This window comes from Brachyhypopomus gauderio, chromosome 13 (assembly GCF_052324685.1).
Source record: "Brachyhypopomus gauderio isolate BG-103 chromosome 13, BGAUD_0.2, whole genome shotgun sequence".
Classification (NCBI taxonomy): domain Eukaryota; kingdom Metazoa; phylum Chordata; class Actinopteri; order Gymnotiformes; family Hypopomidae; genus Brachyhypopomus; species Brachyhypopomus gauderio.
The window spans coordinates 5,119,721-5,139,306 of NC_135223.1; the positions used below are offsets into that span (position 1 = coordinate 5,119,721).

Genomic DNA, 19,586 nt, shown 5'->3' on the forward strand with positions numbered 1-19,586 from the left:
GCAGGCAGCAGTCGCAAAATCCCACCCTTACCACAAGGCCCTTGAAAGTGCCGGCGTGTTGTCACATAGCATATAGGGCAGCTCGCTGAGCGTACGCCTGTGGATACAGTTGAGTCACTGAGCCCTGGAACATGTGGGGGGGTGGTGGTCCATCCGGGGGGAGGGGGGGGGGGGGGGGGGGGCGCTTTGAAATTCACTTTGATCTCACTCGTAACACTCGTTGCCGCGTCAACAGACGGGGCCCGTTTCTGCAGCAGTGCTGGTCCATCATTTAATCTGTCACGCACGCTGGGCTTATCACCACGAGTGAGAGAGCCGTGTAACACACACACACACACACACACACACACACACACACTAGTGAGCAGTGAAAAAACATTGCTTAAAGAAGGAAACATCCAGGCTGGTAGCACACTGTGCTTTTCTGTTTGTTTGGTCCTCGTGAACAACGGGGGAGGGTGTCAGGTCGGGGGAGGGTGTCAGGTGAAGGGAACAGCGGACAGGACAGCTGCTGCAGCTCCGTGCTCACGCTTGACCTCCAGGAATTGTGAGATGCGACGTGGGGGACGAGATTTCCACTTCAGCAAATGTGCTGCTGTGACGCTGAGTGCGCGTCAAACTAACGAAAGCGGCACAAAAGTAGACACAACTCGTCCTTTATTATAATGAGGCGCAGACAAAAGTAGACACAGCTCGTCCTTTATTATAATGAGGCGCAGACAAAAGTAGACACAGCTCGTCCTTTATTATAATGAGGCGCAGACAAAAGTAGACACAGCTCGTCTTTTATTATAATGAGGCGCAGACAAAAGTAGACACAACTCGTCCTTTATTATAATGAGGCGCAGATAAAAGTAGACACAACTCGTCCTTTATTATAATGAGGCGCAGACAAAAGTAGACAACTCGTCCTTTATTATAATGAGGCGCAGACAAAAGTAGACACAACTCGTCCTTTATTATAATGAGGCGCAGACAAAAGTAGACACAGCTCGTCCTTTATTATAATGAGGCGCAGACAAAAGTAGACACAGCTCGTCCTTTATTATAATGAGGCGCAGACAAAAGTAGACACAGCTCGTCCTTTATTATAATGAGGCGCAGACAAAAGTAGACACAGCTCGTCCTTTATTATAATGAGGCGCAGATAAAAGTAGACACAACTCGTCCTTTATTATAATGAGGCGCAGACAAAAGTAGACACAGCTCGTCTTTTATTATAATGAGGCGCAGATAAAAGTAGACACAACTCGTCCTTTATTATAATGAGGCGCAGACAAAAGTAGACACAGCTCGTCTTTTATTATAATTAGGCGCAGACAAAAGTAGACACAACTCGTCCTTTATTATAATGAGGCGCAGATAAAAGTAGACACAACTCGTCCTTTATTATAATGAGGCGCAGACAAAAGTAGACACAACTCGTCCTTTATTATAATGAGGCGCAGATAAAAGTAGACACAACTCGTCCTTTATTATAATGAGGCGCAGACAAAAGTAGACACAGCTCGTCCTTTATTATAATGAGGCGCAGACAAAAGTAGACACAGCTCGTCCTTTATTATAATGAGGCGCAGACAAAAGTAGACACAGCTCGTCCTTTATTATAATGAGGCGCAGACAAAAGTAGACACAGCTCGTCCTTTATTATAATGAGGCGCAGATAAAAGTAGACACAACTCGTCCTTTATTATAATGAGGCGCAGACAAAAGTAGACACAGCTCGTCTTTTATTATAATGAGGCGCAGATTAAAGTAGACACAACTCGTCCTTTATTATAATGAGACAGCGCACGTAGAACATCCAACGTACAACGTATATGACTCTGACAAAGACGAGCACGGGACACAGCGCAAACACCCTTTAAATAGACAGACCACACAGTGATGACGAGTGATCAGCCCCGAGTGATGACGAGATGAGCCACAGGTGAGACTGATGAACAAGCAAACACAACCACACCCACGAAGATCCACAGACGCAGACGACTAGACGTAGACAACATAAACACACGCCCAAAGGGGAGGGGTCAGGGGCTGTAGCGTGACAGCTGCACTTTTTTTTTTTTTTTTTTTTACGCCGCTCGTACCCTTTGAGGTGTTTGCTCGCATGCCTGGAAACGATCAGAAGAAAGTTCCAGAAATCCAGATGCATTTATACATCAGGGATTCAGATTTAATCTCAGCAAAGTTTTGCCTTAATTTTAAAATGACTGTCCTCAAAAATCATTGTGGTGTGCTTGCTATTGATCCATAATCCAAATTGAGAATATTCCTTAGGCTACCTGTATTCATTTAGCTCAGACACACTCTTCCAACAATAAGCCATTAAAATGGAAATATTCCCTACAGGGATCGATAAAATTAATTGCAGGGGACTGAATTTGTGTGTGGTTCTGTCTCCTGTCTTCCCACAGACGCTGCCGGCCTACGACACCCCGGAGGTGTTCGGCCTCCACCCGAACGCTGACATCACCTACCAGAGCAAGATATCGAAGGACGTCCTGGACACCATCCTCGGGATCCAGCCCAAGGACAGCTCGGGCGGCGCTGGGGAGACCCGGGAGGCCCTGGTGGCCCGACTCGCAGACGATATGCTGGAGAAGTTGCCCCCGGACTATGTGCCCTTCGAGGTAAGCCCTCCAACACCCCCGGCGCCCTCCAACACCCCCGGCTGCTCAGGGTACAGCGTCCGCCTACTGAGACACACCGCCTCTCTCTGTTTGTGCAGCAGCACAGAGTGTTTGAGTGGTTTTGCGTGCGGCTAACAGCACACACCAGCAGGAGATAATTGGTGGTGGTCGTCTTGTTTCTGCTCACCAATTAGCATGATTGTGGAGGAGAGCAGTCGCCGGGGCCAACAGCCTCCTCCCTTTCCTCGTTACCATGGTTGTGCTGATGCAGCATCGCAGAATGCCACGTTTTGCACAGTGCAAGATTCTCACAACGTCGCTACCTGAACCCTTATTACATACTATAACAAAGACCAAATCCAGAATCCCAAAATCTCCCAAATCAAAAATCTAATTCATGCAATTTGCAGCTTTCAAATGTAGTGGCTCCATCCAGGCAGTGTGTGTGTAAACTTTTAAATTAGAATATGAACTGATTCATTCTGATATGTGTATAGTATTTAAGTGTATTGTGAATAAGTGAGTTTACCTGAATTTAATTAAATCCGAATGTAATGACTTCCTAGTGCTTCCTGTTTCCTGAAATTTCCTGACAAGAATAGCAAGAACTCCCAGTTTACATGCAATAATGTGTGTGTGTGTGTGTGTGTGTGTGTGTGTGTGTGTGTGTGTGTGTGTGTGTAGGTGAGGGAGAGGCTGTTAAAGATGGGTGTCCTGCAGCCCATGAACATCTTCCTGAAGCAGGAACAGGAGCGTATGCAGCGTGTGCTCTCCCTGGTCAGGAGCACCCTCACCGACCTGAAGCTGGCCATCGACGGGACCGTCGTCATGAGCGAAGCCCTGCGCGATGCCCTCGACTGCATGTACGACGCCCGCATCCCTGCACGCTGGGAAAAGGTAAGAGGTCGTAACCTTCCTGCTCGTCCCCCAGTTCCCGGTTTTTAGATACGGATGCAGGATGCAGGGTTGCCAACTCTCACGCATTGAGCGTGAGACACACGCATTTGACCGTCTTCTCACGCCATACATGCGATTTCTCACACCGAAAAAAAAATCTAGTTTATTTACCTCTGATCCACATCTATGATTCAACGAGTTACTAGTTTGCTCTGGCGCCAACCACTGGCGATTGATCGATCACGATATATAATACTTAATTTGTGTCCATTTTACCTTCGCCCCCCCCCATCAACAATTTACTCTCGCCACCCCCTCCAGGTTCAAATCTCACTCCAAGTGATTTCAGGGCTAATTTCAAGGCTAACTTCAGTGCTAATTTAAGGGCTACCTTCAGGGCTAACTTCAGGGCTAATTTTAGGTTTTGTTTCAGGGCTAATTTTAGGGCTAACTTCAGGGCTAATTTTAGGGCTAATTTCAGGGATAACTTTGAACTCAAGTCCACTGTTCGCCAGATGACATCTGTGGAGGAAACAGGCTCAAAGCGTTCAGCACCAGAGTGCACAGGGATAACCACGGCAACTAGAGCACTTTCTTTAATGTGCCGGTAACCACTTCCCAGTTCAGCTGTGAAATGGAGTTAATGAAGATGGCCAATGTGTTTCTGGGGCCATTTCTAAAGCACTTGGCTGTTCGTTTGAGGTCTTCAGTTCTTTTGAGGTCTTCTTAAAGTCGCATTAGCGTTCAGACACTGATTGAAATCCGGTGTCAGCAGTGCAGTTCTGGAGATGTTTCTCCAAATCGTGCGGAGTTATTAAAAAAAAAAGTTTCTTCTGCTACAACGCGCTCGATGTCTCATTTTGAACGGGACATGTTCTGCTAAATTGAAAAGTTTGTCTCCTGAATGACAAGTGTGTGTGTGTGTGTGTGTTTGTTTTAACTGTGTCTTTGTGCCTTTGTGTCTGTCTCTTTTCAATGTCTATTTTTGCATCCTTTATTGCTGTTCTGCTTGAATAACTTTGTGTGTGTGTGTGTGTGTGTGTGTGTGTGTGTGTGTGTGTGTGTGTGTGTGTGTGTGTGTGTGTGTGTGTGTGTGTGTGTGTGTGTGTGTGTTGTAGGCCTCGTGGGCCTCCAGTACTTTGGGCTTCTGGTTCACTGAACTCTTGGAGCGGAACCGGCAGTTCCAGTCATGGATCTTCGAGGGACGACCTAACTGTTTCTGGATGACAGGGTTCTTCAACCCACAAGGCTTTCTGACGGCCATGAGACAGGTGCCATTCCCACCACACACACACACACACACACACACACACACACACACACACACACACACTCTCTCTCTCTCTCTCTCTCTCACACACACACACACACACACACATACATAAACACACACACACACTCACACACACACACACACACACATACACACACACTCATAGCTTTACTCTAATGTTGCACTCATGGTTGCTTGGTAGTCTGCAGTGATATCTTGTATGGGTGATTAGCTCCTAATATGATTTGCACCACTGTAAATCATATTAGCATTTCTTATTAAATGTTAAACCACACTAGGCAACATTTTAACCCAAGTGTCCACAAATCACGGTTGGTTTATATTTTAAGGAGTAAATTTGCATTTTAGCCTCAAATTGCATATCACTCAAATGGGGACCCACGACAAGTATAATATTATACCCTATAAGAGGCAAGCAGACATTTAGGATGGAGACAGGACCATGAAGAACACACTGGACAGCCCATCAATCACATATGCCACGCCCCTTCAAGCTCCTCCCCCATCTTGCCACCTACTCTTGCAGTCTTGCAGTTGCAGGGCTGCTTGTAATCAGGGAAGATGTGCTTGAGAAGTGAGACCTCAGTCATCTGTGTTATGGGCTTCATCAAGCACCCAGAACCATAAAGTGTAATTAATAAATTATAATGTCTTAATATGTAGTCAGTTATCGGTGGGTTAACAAGAATGTTGCAGTAATTATGCTGAAATACCTGATGTAATGTCATAGAGAAGATGACAGTAACATGGGTTTCCTTCTCATTTATACAAAATTAATTGTTTTGTATAAATTTCAAACCACAAGCAGTTTTCCACCATGATCTCCCCCCACCCCCACCCCCTCGTGTCCCGTCATGTCTTGTGATGATGAGCTGACGAAACATCTCATGGGGTTCGTTTCTCCACGGTGCAGGAGATAACCAGAACCACCAAGGGCTGCGCCCTGGACCGCATGGTCCTGTGCAGCGAGGTAACAAGGTGGATGAAGGACGACCTGTCCCAGCCACCCCAGGAGGGCGTGTACGTGTACGGCCTGCACCTGGAGGGTGCCGGCTGGGACCGCAGGTACTGTCGTCTGCTGGACTCCAAGCCCAAGGTCCTGTTCGAGCCCATGCCCGTACTGAGACTGTACGCCGAAAACAACGGTGAGCTTCACGGACAGGAGGTTCCAGTTCTCAAAAACATAAACAAACTGCAATGGATGCGTTCATGCTTAGCGGAATGATAAATATATACAGTCAGAAGCATGCAAATGTTCATGCAAATTGTCTTAGGGGTGGAGTTTAGAGGTGGGCAGAGGGCGGAGATGACGACACCAGTCACTCCCACCACTGTTGCCACCACACTCCCTCAGAAATTTTTTTTACGTATAACAGATATGTGCAGAGAATAAAAAAAAATAACTTTGTAACATGCACTGAAGATGGTGAACCTGAAGCTGATTTTCCTTGATTTGTGGTTTTTCTATTGAAAAGGATAGCTTTTTCATGATTAATGATTTTTTGTAAATATATCTTTGATGTTTTTAATAGAACCTTTATTCACTGGTTTGTTTTATTTAGTTTTATTCAGACTGTGCTTTCTGTGGTGTCTTCCAGGTGTGAGGGACCCGCGTCTGTACTCCTGCCCTATTTATAAGAAACCGGTCCGGACGGACCTGAACTGGATCGCAGCCGTAGACCTGAGGACGACTCAGCCCCCCGAGTACTGGACACTGAGGGGCGTCGCTCTCCTGTGTGATGTGAAATGACCTATGTGTACTGGATCCTGCTGTAATGTAAATCTGAAGTAATGTAAATCTGAAGTAATGTAATCTGAAGTAATGTAAATCTGAAGTAATGTAAATCTTTCCGTCAGCGGATGGTTTTGTTTAAATCGTTTGATTTTTATAATTCGCTGAATAAACCACTTTCGCAGCACTTTTCTTCCAGTTGGGATTATTGTAAGATAAGATTATGTAAAAAGCGCACGTACAAATTCACAGGTCAGAACTCTGCTGAAGGCAGCTCTGGCCAACATAATTCGTTAATAGTTAATAGGTAGAGATTAACGTGATTGGTTAATAGTTAACAGGCAGAGATTAACATGATTGGTTAATAAGTAACATGCGGAGATTGTCCAATACCACCCCACATAATAGCGGAACCAAAGCAGTAGTTGTAGGTTGTAGTGGTAGTCTATACGTACAGTTTATGTACAGTAAAACCTAGTCGGTTCGGGGGAGGAGGGCGACGGGATAATTACCAGAGCGGAGTGATCTGAGTGGGGGGAAGTGATCACGCAAAGGCACTGGTGGTAGTTAATCGGTCAAATGGGGTTCAACTCCGTCACACAAAGAAGAGGTCAGCAGGAAGACGCAAGTACATATAAAGTTTAATGGGGTTTTTTTTTACAAAAAGAAAGTAAAAGGAGGGAAAAACAATGGCATCAAAACATGAAAATCACTTTTTTGTTGTATTTGGTTTTCTTACAAAATAACTGCTACCATACTTACACCTGCACAAGCCCTGCGTATGAGAAACGGTACCACTTTAAATACAGCCAAGATTTCGTGCATCTAAGGGGTGTGGCTATTTACAAACGGTCTCTAGTGCTCCCGGTCCTTGATCGCCGGCCAACGAGATCCCCGCCTGACTCATGGCATCACGTTTCCTTGCGAAGGAGCCCTGGTCATCTCCGTGTGGACGAAGAAGGTCTGGAGCTCGCCTTTGCCCTTGACGTTGATGATGCCCCTGCAGGAGCACGTGTAGCCCAGCGCCTGCAAGACCCGGCCCGTCTCCTCCGTGACCTTCACAGGCGGAAAACGCAATCAAATCTTCATATGCAAATTAATCAGTATCAGCGACCATAATAGCAACTTTTGAAAAGTCTTTTGAAATGTAAGAACTGGGCAATCTTGGGCAATAGCTCTAGCATGTTTGTAAATAATTTCTTTAAAGACCAAAGAAATGTAGCCTACAAATTTTAGACTTTTATGTTTAATATCAGATCTGAAAATGATAGTTTTAATAATAATAATCCAATTATCACAGAAATATTGCATTTTATGACTAAAATAACTTGCAATACCTAATGATGAGAACATTTGAGTTCTCGTGTAGGATATTGCTTGCCTGTTTTAACACATTTGGAATTAATTCATTCTTCAAGGTGAAATGTCCTGATCAGGATTAAGAATCTACTGGACCCTAAATGTGACGTTATAGATCACATGGTCTATCAAGCCAAGTCAATCACTGCAGCCTATTGATCCACATGTGCTAACATTAAACTGGTGTTTCTGTTATACGGCACATCTGTCCAAACAGGGTGAAGATGGTGAGAGATCAAGACCAGAGTGTGTGTGACGGCCTCCTGTTTTCTGACCGCTGAGTGTAGAGTAAAACTAACCAACACAAGAACTGCCCGTTTTGCAGAATTTTATCAGAAGTGGAGAGACTCCATGAAAATAAATTGTTTTCTTTGGACTGGTGTCCAGTATATTAGGGAAACAAAACAAAAAAAAAGTTTATTTATTGTTCATTTCTAGATTATATTTGGTTCGTTAGAGGTACAGAGGGGAGACCTGAATCTTGCCGAGCACGCCGGTGCTGTCCATCCTGCTGGCCACGTTCACTGTGTTCCCCCAGATGTCATACTGGGGCTTCTGGGCTCCAATCACTCCAGCAATCACAGGCCCGTGGTTAATACCTACACAGGCAGAGGGGTGTGGTTAATTGAGAGAGGTGTGGTTAATTCACAGAGGTGTGGTTAATTCAGAGGGGTGTGGTTAATTCACAGAGGTGTGGTTAATTCAGTGGGGTGTGGTTAATTCACAGAGGTGTGGTTAATTCAGAGGGGTGTGGTTAATTTAGAGGGGTGTGATTAATTCAGAGGGTTGTGGTTAATTTAGAGGGGTGTGGTTAATTCAGAGGGGTGTGGTTAATTCAGAGGGGTGTGGTTAATCCTCTGCAAGTCCCATCCAGCAGTTTTGCAGTACAGTGGCGTGTCACCTAACTGACAAACAAAACTTTTCACTTAAAATTACACTTGTGTGTGCACTCAGTCTTGCTTGGTGTGACAAATGTGAATATAATAATTCAATATTACTATTCAAGAGGTTATTCATGGGAGGTCTGAGTTCCACTGTAAGTAGGGCCAAATGCTCCAGCCCTTTAACAAATATTCACATGTATTTACCTATTTAACTAGAAAACCATGCAGTAGAGAAATGTTTTAATTCAACCAAATTAAATAGCTTTTAGTAACAACCTTTAATAATGGGATATGATGTGGCCTGTTTGGTGAAGCACACATGTAGGCCCCTTTAGTTAAACGCTCAGTTCAAAATGCACCCCAGCTTGCTCTAGTTTTTCTGCTCTTAATTAAGATGCATTGCATCCAGCTCCCTCATTTTACAGTGCAAAACTAATTATTTTACCGAACACACTAATCCACTGAATCCGGGGCAGCATCTTTGTGCATTTGCTCTGGCCTGAAAATGAGGCTGAGGGCTCAGAGAGGCTATCAGGGAGGTTCGACCTCTCTGGGGATGCGGTGAAGCAGCATAGCTGTGGCTGTTTGGGGGGGGGGGGGGGGGGGGGGGGGGGGGGGTACCAGCTCTGACCTGAATGTGAGCCCCGTCCAATCAGAATCAGGCAGACACTTCCAAGCACAGAAGCACTTTTGCGGGGAAGATAGGGGTATTGATGGGGTCGTGATGTGGTGATGTGGAGTGGGGGTACTAGGGTGGTAACAGGGTACTGTTACTGTGATGGTGATGGGGTCCTGGGGGGTGATTGGGGGTTGATGGTGGAGTGATGGGGGTTTATGTGACATTATGAGGTGGTGCTGGGGTGATTGGGGGTTGATCAGGACTGATGGGGTCATGGGGAGGTCACAGCATTTTCAGGACTGCTCAGTTTTTGGTTTTGTTGAAATTTGATTGGAGTTCTGAGAAATGTCAGAACAGATGTTCAAATCACATCAGCCACAGTTAGTATTTGTCAGTGTGTGTGTGTGTGTTTGCTGGGTGTGTGTGTTTGCTGAGGTGTGTGTGCATGGCTCTGGGCTCTGGGCTCTGGCTCTGTCATCATGTCATTACCGCAGCCTGCGCACGTAAGTACGTACCAACGCGGAGTTTAAAGTCGTTGAAGGAATGTTTATTGATGACGTCCAGTTTTCCCACCAGCGCGAAGGCGAATTCCACCATGGTCCCGATGTGCATGTACTGTCTGTCATGTTCCAAACAATTACCCTGCGAACACCAGAAAACACCACATCAATCTGAACACCAGAAAACACCACATCAATCTGAACACCAGAAAACACCACATCCCCCTGAACACCAGAAAACACCACATCAATCTGAACACCAGAAAACACCACATCCATCTGAACACCAGAAAACACCACATCAATCTGAACACCAGAAAACACCACATCCATCTGAACATCAGAAAACACCACATCCATCTGAACACCAGAAAACACCACATCCATCTGAACACCAGAAAACACCACATCCATCTGAACATCAGAAAACACCACATCCATCTGAACACCAGAAAACACCACATCCATCTGAACACCAGAAAACACCACATCCATCTGAACACCAGAAAACACCACATCCCCCTGAACACCAGAAAACACCACATCCATCTGAACACCAGAAAACACCACATCCATCTGAACACCAGAAAACACCACATCCATCTGAACATCAGAAAACACCACATCCATCTGAACACCAGAAAACACCACATCCATCTGAACACCAGAAAACACCACATCCCCCTGAACACCAGAAAACACCACATCCATCTGAACACCAGAAAACACCACATCAATCTGAACACCAGAAAACACCACATCAATCTGAACACCAGAAAACACCACATCCCCCTGAACACCAGAAAACACCACATCCATCTGAACACCAGAAAACACCACATCCCCCTGAACACCAGAAAACACCACATCCATCTGAACACCAGAAAACACCACATCCATCTGAACACCAGAAAACACCACATCCATCTGAACACCAGAAAACACCACATCCCCCTGAACACCAGAAAACACCACATCCATCTGAACACCAGAAAACACCACATCCCCCTGAACACCAGAAAACACCACATCCATCTGAACACCAGAAAACACCACATCCATCTGAACACCAGAAAACACCACATCCATCTGAACACCAGAAAACACCACATCCATCTGAACACCAGAAAACACCACATCCCCCTGAACACCAGAAAACACCACATCCATCTGAACACCAGAAAACACCACATCAATCTGAACACCAGAAAACACCACATCCCCCTGAACACCAGAAAACACCACATCCATCTGAACACCAGAAAACACCACATCAATCTGAACACCAGAAAACACCACATCCATCTGAACACCAGAAAACACCACATCCCCCTGAACACCAGAAAACACCACATCCATCTGAACACCAGAAAACACCACATCCATCTGAACTCCAGAAAACACCACATCCATCTGAACAAGAGAATACGCACCCCCTCAAACACCAGAAAACACCACATCAATCTGAACACCAGAAAACACCACATCCATCTGAACACCAGAAAACACCACATCAATCTGAACACCAGAAAACACCACATCAATCTGAACACCAGAAAACACCACATCCATCTGAACTCCAGAAAACACCACATCCATCTGAACAAGAGAATACGCACCCCCTCAAACACCAGAAAGCAACACATCAATCTGAACGCTAGAATACACCAGCATTTCAGCCACATGTATCTTTTATAGGAATGGATCTGGGCTCAGGGATCTGTCATGGATGGCAACTTTCTCTCTCTCTCTCTCTCTCTCTCTCTCTCTCTCTCTCTCTCTCTCTCTCTCTCTCTCTCTCTCTCCTGACATCTTCCTGATTTGAATCAGCTCTGAAAAACATTAATAATTTATTTATCACTGTCACAAATCCTGCCTAATACCTGTCTATAAATAACAACAAGATTTAGGAGGTTTAGGGGGATTTAGAAAGTTCCCACATAATTCTGATTGGGTCGTGTGGGTCTTAAGTCCTTAATAGCATTTTTTGTTACAATATTTGGAGCATGGTCTTAACTAGCATTTATCTCATAGTTGACATTTCTAGCACCACAGATTATCGCAATAATCTGTGGTGAGGGCGTTACCTGGGTGTGCTCTGGCCCGGCTGTGGAGTTCAGCCCTGTGGCTGCCATGTAAGTGCTTCCTATGGTTTTAATCTTCTCCACGCCGCTGAACTTGGGCTTGGACAGCAACTGCAGTGACGGGCCACAATCACAAACATATCACGTGACATTTCTGCTCCGCCCCAGCGATACCACGTCGATCTAATGCAGCCGCAGTGCGTTAAAGTCGGGCTGAACAGTTAAAAGCAAACAGAGTAAAAGTGCACGTGGCTGTATGTGTTTTAGTGTCGGGAGAAAAGGAGCCACCTCGTCGAAATCGGCGATGATTTCGTTCAGCAGCCTGAGACACTCCAGTCCTTCCTTGTTTACGTCCGACTCCGTGTAGAACTCCTTGAAGTCCGGGATGGAGGCGAACATCACGCAGACCAGCTCGTACGACTGGTGATACAGATCCTGTCAGGAGAGTGGAGTGGCTTTATGGCTCGGAGTAACTGCAAACGCAGTGGCACTGTCAGGCCATCATGAAGACACAGAAGCTTGGAGGCCTTCTAGTCTAGTCTCGGCCGTATTAATTGAGGGTCAGGGAGCTGCTGATCCTCAGCCTCTACCTCATTCTTCCAGTTCCTGGCGAGGAAGTGCTCGGCCACGTGGGCGGGCAGGACGTTCTCCAGCAGGACACGGTTGAGGTTCTCCATCGTCTCGATCTCCTCACACTCCTTCTTGAACTTGTTCTTCCAGAGGAAGTCCAACCTACAGTAATATTCAGTCTGTTACAGGAGGACACAGAGGTAAACAGAGTGGATGTCACCGTGCTCCGTCGTCACTGACAACACAACAGCAAATTCCAGAGAGAAAAGTGCTTCTCGGGTGTCTGCTGTCAGACCACGAGTCTGCAGTTCTCACCACAGCATGCAGCAGTAGAACAGGCAGGAAAAAATGGGCGGGAAAGGGACACGATATGCACACGAAACAGACCTTTACATTCGACCCACTCGTGTCGTAAAGGATGGGGGAGTATGAATGTATGGGAGAATTCGATTAGCTTTCCTGTAAATCAGTTTACATGCAAATCTGCACTAACGAGATGAAGGCTAAAACCAGGTCGCTGCAAGTAAAATCGACTCTCGGCCTGATGACTCTCTCGGGTGGCCACGGTCCACGCGCAAACACGCCGGAGAATAAAATCGAGTCAGGTCCAAAATGTCATGGGCGGGCAGGGTCGGCGCAGACGCCCTGAGGAAGGATAGAAGAGAGATGGCCCGGGCAACCAGGCGTTATCAGCTGGCCACGGCTGTCTCCGTGCCTGCATGGACCCTAAGAGTCTGTCATCTATCCTGCCTCTGAAACAGTCAGTACCTTTCCTTGTTCTTTGTGTTAAAAGGAGGGGGGAGGGGTTCTGGAGAATAAAAAGATCGGATCAGTTGCGACTTACGTACAGTATACAGCACTGTTTACAGCACGTTGGGTTTAGCTAAACTAGGGCATTAGATGTGAACTAAAATGACGAGTGCAGAACGGCCACACCCATGTCCACTGGAGTGTGTGGGAAATACAGTCCTCTGATTGGTCCAGAGATGATTCTAAATCTAAAGAATGTGACATTTGACAGACAGAAGAGGACACTGGCGAAATTAGCAATAGTGAAGGCTCATATTTCGATAAAATTCTGGGTCACTTGTGGGGAGCCCTATTTCACCATGACCTCAAAAACTCCCTGCAACACATCATTACGAAGGCGGAAGGGGGTTTGTGGTAGAGCGTGCGGGCAGGGGAAATGGGTCTCACGGCAGCGTATGAATGTGGCGCAGTGTAATAGCCCCCCGGCCACAGCGGAAACGGCCCCCTGTAGACCCCTGACGGATGGGGCCGCTTCTCGGATGCCCGCTCCGGGTTTTTTTCCCTGTAAGTATACTCAAAACACCTCGGGCCAAGATGGCAGATTCTCCGTGTGCCTGCCGCACACACAACCCGGTCCAGTTCCCCTGCGTATGCATGAGGGACGCATGTGTTTCAGCCCTGCGCTGTTTCAACTCAGGAGGACAGTGTAAAGCATGATCGGAGTGACTCCCCACGATCGGAGTGACTCCCCTGGCTGAGAGGTTTGTAGACATGCGTCCAAACTCACCTGCCTGGCCAGCACAAGCAGGGTGACGAAGAAGATGAACAGAGACACTGAACCCATCGTTTTCAAGTCCTTCAGAACTCCTGGCCTTGATGTAGAGAAAGGAGAGAGAGAGAAATAAGGGAGAGGGGGGCAGGTTAGATGTGTGAGTCGTGCTAATATCCTGTTACAAATTGTGCCATTTTTGGTTCTAGAGAAATCAGTGGTCCATATACTTTCCAGCTGTCCATTAATAAAGAATGCCAATGTCGTTTAACGTAAATGTGGTAGAGATTTCTTGCCTGCTTCAGTGGAGAATCCTTCGAAATCCTTCACACCTGCTTTCTAGGCTGCAATGGGTTCTGTCGATATACTGGCCCAACCTACAAAAGGTCTTTTTTATCCTTTAATTTATATTCTGCAAACTTAATTTAGACCCAAGATGGGACTGAAAATCCTACAGATGGAAGTGTCTGGAGTGTGGAGACACCATCTGATTGGACCGAGAGTGATTAATTAAAAACCTCATTTGAATTTTGCTATCAGTACTCATTTTGAATAAATAATTCAAATAATATAAAATAAAGTGCAAAGGTTGTTACTAAAAATATTTCCTATGTTAATGGACTTGTTGAGCATTCAAATGTGTGTGGAGCCGTCCATGTGCTGTGGCTGTCCCAGAGACTTCGAGCCAACATGGGGACACACACACACACATATACACACACACGCACACACACACACACACACACACACACACACACAAAGCATTTCACGTACATTGTGCACTCTCAAGTGTATCTGGAGCACAGCTGTTCTCTTAAAAGACAAGAAGCCAAATTTGGCTTTAGGTCATGCTAACTAAAATAGGCCCCTCCCTTCAGTGGCGTTGACAGTAAAATCCCGTAATGGCGGCTACATGCCACGTGTTCCCCACTGAAAGTAAAGGATGACCAACAGCACTGGCAATCCCCCAGTAAAATCTCAGGCCAGGCATTTGTGGGTATCAGCTAATTTCAACGCGCACTTTTTTATTTCCCGATCGATGTCAGAAAGAGGGTGTGACGTCGATCCGACTAACGTGACCTCTGGTGACCTGTATTGAACGGTTGGGACTGAGTACCAGGATCAATAGAACAGGAACGACTTGGCATTGGGGTCTGAGTAGCAGCTGCAGTGCTTCTACAAACTGGCAGTTCTTTGCGAAGCGCTGCTGAGCTAATAAGCAGCAGCCCCATTCTAGGCCCTCGATTCTCCTAGCGCTTTGTTCCACATTCTGCCTGCGCTAACAAAGGAAAGATCGCATCCCCACTGGAGACACTGTCACACCAGATACATTATTCCTCAGGTGCCTTTTCTGTGTTACAACAAATTCATAGTCATTTCGTAGATTTCTTACAAAGAAGTTAACAAGAAGAACTGCAGTTCACAAATGAAAAGTTCAGGTTTTTTTTTTGAATTAGTACCATTTTGTTGGTACAAAAGTTTGCACAAATATCGTTCTTTTATCCAGAGACGACTTCCTGCGCACTTCAGCGATTAGCATACGACTTTACTGATTAGCATAGGGCCCCTGGCTCACCTATCCAAGGCCTGAGTTTTGTAGAGGAAGCGGCTGTACTCGTCGAGCAGTGGGGCGTGGGTCTGGAGGATGATGACGTTGTAGGCTACCACCGCCGCTAGCATGATGAGCATCTTCAGCTCGTAGTTGATCCTCAGAAACACGGAGCAGGAAATGAGACCCAGGATGCAGCTGTAGATGAAATACTAACACGACAACAGCAGGAGGGTCACGGAACCGGGGAACATTCTCACCTCCGAAATGCAAATCAGAGTGGCTGCAATTACCACAGCCATGATGGTGATGATGACAGCAGTTTATTATGCTAATTCCGCTATCTATTATGCTAATCTTTTGCTGCTTTAAAGAAACATCCAGAATGCATTTTAAACCATTCGTTCCTAACCAGGAAGGGGAGCTGTGGTCTACTTTTGTAATTTTGCTCCGTCTAACAGTCCAGTCCTGAGATAAATCTTCAGAAAAAACAAATTGAGCTGTGAGCTGCATATGTTTGGAGTGTTTGGAGTCTCAAGACTAGCTGATGAATGGGAGAAGACCCTGTCTGAGAAGATGAACGCCACAGTTATGAAGTTACTCTGTCCAACACACTCACAGGAAGGTAGAAGCTGTTCTTCTCCAGGAAAGCTGCCGGACGTCCATTCGGCTGAAATAGTGTTTGGTTGGATATATTGTAAAGGGGGACCGGAGGTGTCAGGTTGTCCTCCAGAAAGAACTAGAGAAGAATGGTAGAAGAAGCGAGACTGTATCAAGGGGATGTTTCACACTGCGTCCATTTTGAACAGGCCACTGCAATTGCAAGCATTGTTTCAAATAAATGTCAGAGCAGTCAGCCCTCTTTATTTAGTGCGTGTCAAGTCAAACCGTGCCAAGGGGCAACAGGTCTGTCTGTTCCCCTTTGGAGCAAAGCACCTTCATATATAATTAACTTTATCTAAAGAATAACCAACCGCAGCTGGGAAGCAACATTTGTGAAGTCTATCTGTCACATTTGTTTCAGCTAAGGAAATATAAAAGATAAATGAAAAGTAATTCAAGCCACCAATCCAAACCCGAGCGCGCGTTTCTAAGGTTATAAGTGGATCTCATGCTGGATTTTTTACGAAAAAATTAGCAGCTCAACACAGATATGGCTGTAAGTGGCATGTCTCTTACACACTGGCCACAGGAAACTGATTTCCAGAGTATGTTTACAAACGATGATGCGCACACACACGGGGACATTGGAGTTTGGAGGAGTAACAGTTACAGCCAATGCCAACTTCCAGACAGCTGAGCCAATTGGATCAAAACTTCTGTGTTTGCAGGCATGGTCTCTGTGTTTGTAGGCATAGTCTCTGTGTTTGTAGACATGGTCTCTGTGTTTGCAGGCATGGTCTCTGTGTTTGTAGGCATGGTCTCTGTGTTTGCAGGCATGGTCTCTGTGTTTGTAGGCATGGTCTCTGTGTTTGTAGGCATGGTCTCTGTGTTTGCAGGCATGGTCTCTGTGTTTGCAGGCATGGTCTCTGTGTTTGCAGGCATAGTCTCTGTGTTTGTAGGCATGGTCTCTGTGTTTGCAGGCATGGTGTCTGTGTTTGCAGGCATGGTCTCTGTGTTTGTAGGCATGGTCTCTGTGTTTGTTAGCATGGTCTCTGTGTTTGCAGGCATGGTCTCTGTGTTTGCAGACATGATCTGTGTGTTTGCAGGCATAGTCTCTGTGTTTGCAGGCATGGTCTCTGTGTTTGCAGACATGATCTGTGTGTTTGTAGGCATGGTCTCTGTGTTTGCAGGCATGGTCTCTGTGTTTGCAGACATGATCTGTGTGTTTGTAGGCATGGTCTCTGTGTTTGCAGGCATGGTCTCTGTGTTTGTAGGCATGGTCTCTGTGTTTGTAGGCATAGTCTCTGTGTTTGCAGGCATGGTCTCTGTGTTTGTAGGCATGGTCTCTGTGTTTGCAGACATGGTCTCTGTGTTTGCAGCCATGGTCTCTGTGTTTGTAGGCATAGTCTCTGTGTTTGTAGGCATGGTCTCTGTGTTTGTAGGCATGGTCTCTGTGTTTGTAGGCATAGTCTCTGTGTTTGCAGCCATGGTCTCTGTGTTTGTAGGCATGGTCTCTGTGTTTGTAGGCATAGTCTCTGTGTTTGTAGGCATGGTCTCTGTGTTTGTAGGCATAGTCTCTGTGTTTGTAGGCATGGTCTCTGTGTTTGCAGCCATGGTCTCTGTGTTTGTAGGCATGGTCTCTGTGTTTGTAGGCATGGTCTCTGTGTTTGTAGGCATGGTCTCTGTGTTTGTAGGCATAGTCTCTGTGTTTGTAGGCATGGTCTCTGTGTTTGCAGCCATGGTCTCTGTGTTTGTAGGCATGGTCTCTGTGTTTGCAGACATGGTCTCTGTGTTTGCAGCCATGGTCTCTGTGTTTGTAGGCATAGTCTCTGTGTTTGTAGGCATGGTCTCTGTGTTTGTAGGCATGGTCTCTGTGTTTGTAGGCATAGTCTCTGTGTTTGCAGCCATGGTCTCTGTGTTTGTAGGCATGGTCTCTGTGTTTGCAGGCATAGTCTCTGTGTTTGCAGGCATGGTCTCTGTGTTTGTAGGCATGGTCTCTGTGTTTGCAGACATGGTCTCTGTGTTTGCAGCCATGGTCTCTGTGTTTGTAGGCATAGTCTCTGTGTTTGTAGGCATGGTCTCTGTGTTTGTAGGCATAGTCTCTGTGTTTGCAGCCATGGTCTCTGTGTTTGTAGGCATGGTCTCTGTGTTTGTAGGCATAGTCTCTGTGTTTGTAGGCATGGTCTCTGTGTTTGCAGCCATGGTCTCTGTGTTTGCCGGCATGGTCTCTGTGTTTGAAGACATGGTCCCTGTTTTCCTCTAATTTATACATGGAGGTTAAGGGCAGGGTGGGCATTTTGGCACAGTCACTAACGCGTGGGACTCACCATGTTGAAGACGGCCATGACCAGGATGAGGGTGGTGGTTGCCATGGTGAGGGTGAGGCGGGGCCAGGGTTTGTTGGCGATGATGCCGGAGGAAAGCAGGACCCATCGCAGGGGCGCCGAAGCTGTCTTACTGCACTGCTAGAGAGAGACAGATGTCTTACTGCACTGCTAGAGAGAGACAGATGGAGTGGTGGTAGGACTTAGATGGGCTTTCAAAACAAAAGCAAAGGTTGGTCATGCTTTCATATTTATAAGATGTGTACATGTAACAAAGGGTTAGCCAGTATTGTCATGATCATAAATCTTGCTAATTTAGGATATTGATGTCCAACAAACCCTCTTGCTTCTTAATTAATTTGAGAGGCATGAAGACAGTAATGTGAACACAGGGAAACAAGAAACATGAGACACATGAAATACAAGAAAACTGAGAAATATAAGACACATGAGAAAGACGAGACACAACGAGAAACACGAGACACATGAGAAACATGAGACCCACTGGTGGAAAGCCCCTGTAAGTATTTGTTTGCTGCTTGCAATTTTCTTAATGCATAACAATTTTTTTGCCAGGAGTGCAAGAAGAAGATGACATGATGACATGTTTTAATAATACACCTGCCATGGGCTGCAGCAGGATGTATTCACAGCATGTTTATTGTATATAATAATAATAATAATAATAATAATAATGATAATGATGATAATAATAATAATAATAATTTCATATATTTTGTATATATCACTCAAGTTTGATGAAAATCTGACACCCTAATATTAAATGTAACTAGATGATTACTGCTGAGACAGCCACTGACCTTCCCACCAAAAACTGATTAGCTAATGTCAACCAAGCATATAACTAAGCATATTATTTTGAGCTTACCACCCATAATGCCTTGCACTCACCAAAAAATGGCCGACGAAGCAAATGAGGAGGATGATGGAGAGCACGAGGAAGGCCAGTCCATACGAGATACCCAGGACAGCAGTCCTACGGCACAGAGAGAGTGCTT

At 45.8% G+C, this 19,586-nt stretch overlaps 2 protein-coding genes across 5 annotated transcripts in view; one reads left to right on the top strand and one right to left on the bottom strand.

The window, feature by feature from the left end:
* Positions 1-6,743, top strand: part of dnah5 (dynein, axonemal, heavy chain 5) — a 92,944-nt gene extending 86,201 nt beyond the window's left edge. For all 3 annotated transcript variants that reach the window (XM_076970439.1, XM_076970440.1, XM_076970441.1), the window contains 5 exons: positions 2,418-2,633; positions 3,318-3,530; positions 4,649-4,801; positions 5,738-5,969; positions 6,423-6,743. In XM_076970439.1, coding sequence (XP_076826554.1) covers positions 2,418-2,633; positions 3,318-3,530; positions 4,649-4,801; positions 5,738-5,969; positions 6,423-6,574 — 966 coding nt within the window. In that variant the 3' untranslated portion in view covers positions 6,575-6,743. The remainder of the gene's footprint in view (positions 1-2,417; positions 2,634-3,317; positions 3,531-4,648; positions 4,802-5,737; positions 5,970-6,422) is intronic.
* Positions 6,744-7,185: 442 nt separating this feature from the next.
* Positions 7,186-19,586, bottom strand: part of adcy2a (adenylate cyclase 2a) — a 61,361-nt gene continuing 48,960 nt past the window's right edge. Inside the window, exons 15-25 of one of the 2 annotated variants that reach the window (XM_076970640.1) lie at positions 19,480-19,564; positions 18,571-18,705; positions 16,260-16,379; positions 15,668-15,852; positions 14,110-14,194; positions 12,593-12,751; positions 12,291-12,437; positions 12,006-12,113; positions 9,934-10,060; positions 8,390-8,514; positions 7,186-7,612 (exon numbers count right to left, since the gene is read on the bottom strand). In XM_076970640.1, coding sequence (XP_076826755.1) covers positions 7,460-7,612; positions 8,390-8,514; positions 9,934-10,060; positions 12,006-12,113; positions 12,291-12,437; positions 12,593-12,751; positions 14,110-14,194; positions 15,668-15,852; positions 16,260-16,379; positions 18,571-18,705; positions 19,480-19,564 — 1,429 coding nt within the window. In that variant the 3' untranslated portion in view covers positions 7,186-7,459. Of the gene's footprint in view, positions 7,613-8,389; positions 8,515-9,933; positions 10,061-12,005; positions 12,114-12,290; positions 12,438-12,592; positions 12,752-14,109; positions 14,195-15,667; positions 15,853-16,259; positions 16,380-18,570; positions 18,709-19,479; positions 19,565-19,586 lie in introns of both variants that reach the window. The other variant, XM_076970639.1, reaches the window with a different exon arrangement.